Raw genomic sequence first — 2,219 nt, 5'->3', positions numbered from 1 at the left:
ACAAAACTCTTTCCGAACACTCACAAACACTTTGTCTCCGACAACGTTCTCCAGGTGGAGCTGCCGCGTTATTTCTTTTAGCGCTATTCTGTCGTCGGTCTGCAGGAGACCTGAAGCAAACGGGCAAGAAATGGATCTTATTATCTGGACATTTGGACAAAATAATAACGAGGTAAAGGTTTATCCCTGGTGGATATGTTTTCTATCGCCATAAAATGAGAAATCCCACAAAATGTCTTCATATTCAGATCCTTGAATTCAGGTTTGGTGGCGAGTCAGCACTTGTACCATTGAGGTGAACCTGTAGCAGGCTTATCTGTGCTTCTTTTTCCTCTAGCAGGTCTCGCAGGACACACTTCAGCAGCTGCGGACACAAAACACAGACATCAGACAACGCACCCTTTGTTGTCTTTTACCCATAAGCTCATTGTATGATCCGGCTGCAGAGGCTCACCATAGTTTTTCCTGCTCCTCTGGGGCCGACGATGAGCACGGAGTTGCTTTCCCCGTGGACGGCGGTCCGCTTCAGCAGCTCCAAGAGGTGTCTGAAAATACACAGCTTTCACTACAATACCCATAATGCTCCTACAGTTGTAGGAAACAGTGCGTTCTATAGTTAAAAGAGAAACTTATTGTCTCTTTTTCCTGATGAGTGTAAATGATGAAAGGCTCAGTGGTGGAGTGTCTACCTGCTCTAGAGAGCAACACCTGAGACACTTGTGTTGTGTTCAGGTCAGCTGGGAATATCCCTCGCTAAAGGAGAAAAGCAATCTTAAAAGTGTATTTTCCACCTACTTGTGTTGCGCTTCCACTCCCTCCGGTCTGTCGGGGAGCCGCTGATGACAAAGCCGCTCCCTTAACGTCTCCTGAACCTGAAAATCAATAAAGACATTACAGCGACACATCATCCATAAACAGGTTAGAGGAGAATAAGTCAGGTTTGCTGATACACACCTGTGAGATGCATTCTCCCACTGGCAAATGAGTCTTTGTTATCTTCCTCTTACTCATGATGCTGCGACTCTAATCTGCAAAACATGTCAAATACATATTTGTGGTTCCCAAGATGTGCTGCAGGGACTTCCTATGGTCCGTAATGTAAAATGCACTAACTTGCTTTGTGATACATATGTGCATTAATGCTGCAACATTAGATAAACTCCATCATAAATGAGGACAAATCACAATTTAGCATGTAGATACTGCAAAAAGACATATTTTTAATACAATTTCCACTTTATTAACTACCTCTGACGTGTGTTAGTCTGTTAAAATTTGCCGGAAAGCAAAGATGTGTCGTAATTTACGAATAGAGTTTGGCACCACTTCCCCTCCACGCGGATCTGAACTACTTTGACTTTACGTTAACGTCAGACTGTCTGGTTGTGTACACGCATCAAATAATAAAGAGACATACCTGGTAAACACAGGAGTTCTCCTCCAGCGTGGTCTCAATCTTCGCGGGAATACCGCTCTGCCAGCTATGACGACTTCCGGCTTTGACGGATTCTCGGGCTCTGATTGGCTGAGGGTCAGAATAGAATGGAATAGAATAGAAATGCACTGTCACCATAAATACAATATATACATACATGTATTACTACTTTTACTATTAATATCAATGTAAATAAATTGTAATATCTGTCAATTGAAGTGTGCTTAAGATACACATTTATACCCCTGACTGTGAATGAAGATTACACATATTTATATATATATATAATATAGATAAATATGTGTTCATTTTCCAGAGCTTTCAACCCCACCTCACAGTCTTCATCAGCAGTTGGTGTTTGACATTTTTTGGCAATAGAAAATACTATTTTATTTGTCTTTTAAAATATCTTTGAAATTGTCATATCTTTAAGCATTTCAGGGAGTTGACACTGATTGCCCCAACATGGTAAATTAAATGTAATTAGGATTTATTTATTTGAACTGTCACCACGGCTCTGATTTAGATTGTGTGCATAACATCTTTCACTCACTCACAATGATGGTAAGCACTTTAACACGTTTCCTGTGGCTTTTGGTTGACTGATGAAAAAAGCCCAATAAAGCACCAGATATCTCACACATCGTCTCCCAGTCTCCGCTCACATTTAGCCTGTCGCATTATCCTAAAATATGACTCTACTTTCACATTCAGCCCTGTGTTTGCCCTTAAAAATACATGAAGCGGTCCTTTTCCAGCAGCCACACACTGAATTAATTTAACG

The 2,219-nt window shown here is 41.1% G+C and overlaps 1 protein-coding gene across 1 annotated transcript in view; it reads right to left on the bottom strand.

Moving 5' to 3' along the window:
• The window catches only part of orc4 (origin recognition complex, subunit 4), a 3,759-nt gene extending 2,265 nt beyond the window's left edge, over positions 1-1,494 (bottom strand). The window contains exons 1-6 of the mRNA XM_031851906.1: positions 1,418-1,494; positions 955-1,028; positions 796-872; positions 455-545; positions 289-364; positions 25-110 (exon numbers count right to left, since the gene is read on the bottom strand). Coding sequence (XP_031707766.1) covers positions 25-110; positions 289-364; positions 455-545; positions 796-872; positions 955-1,011 — 387 coding nt within the window. The 5' untranslated portion in view covers positions 1,012-1,028; positions 1,418-1,494. The remainder of the gene's footprint in view (positions 1-24; positions 111-288; positions 365-454; positions 546-795; positions 873-954; positions 1,029-1,417) is intronic.
• Between the last annotated feature and the right edge of the window lie 725 nt (positions 1,495-2,219).

The sequence above is a fragment of the Anarrhichthys ocellatus genome, unplaced genomic scaffold (genome assembly GCF_004355925.1).
Source record: "Anarrhichthys ocellatus isolate YVR2014 unplaced genomic scaffold, GSC_Weel_1.0 scaffold12, whole genome shotgun sequence".
NCBI lineage: Eukaryota > Metazoa > Chordata > Actinopteri > Perciformes > Anarhichadidae > Anarrhichthys > Anarrhichthys ocellatus.
This window is presented reverse-complemented; position numbering and strand designations above follow the sequence as displayed.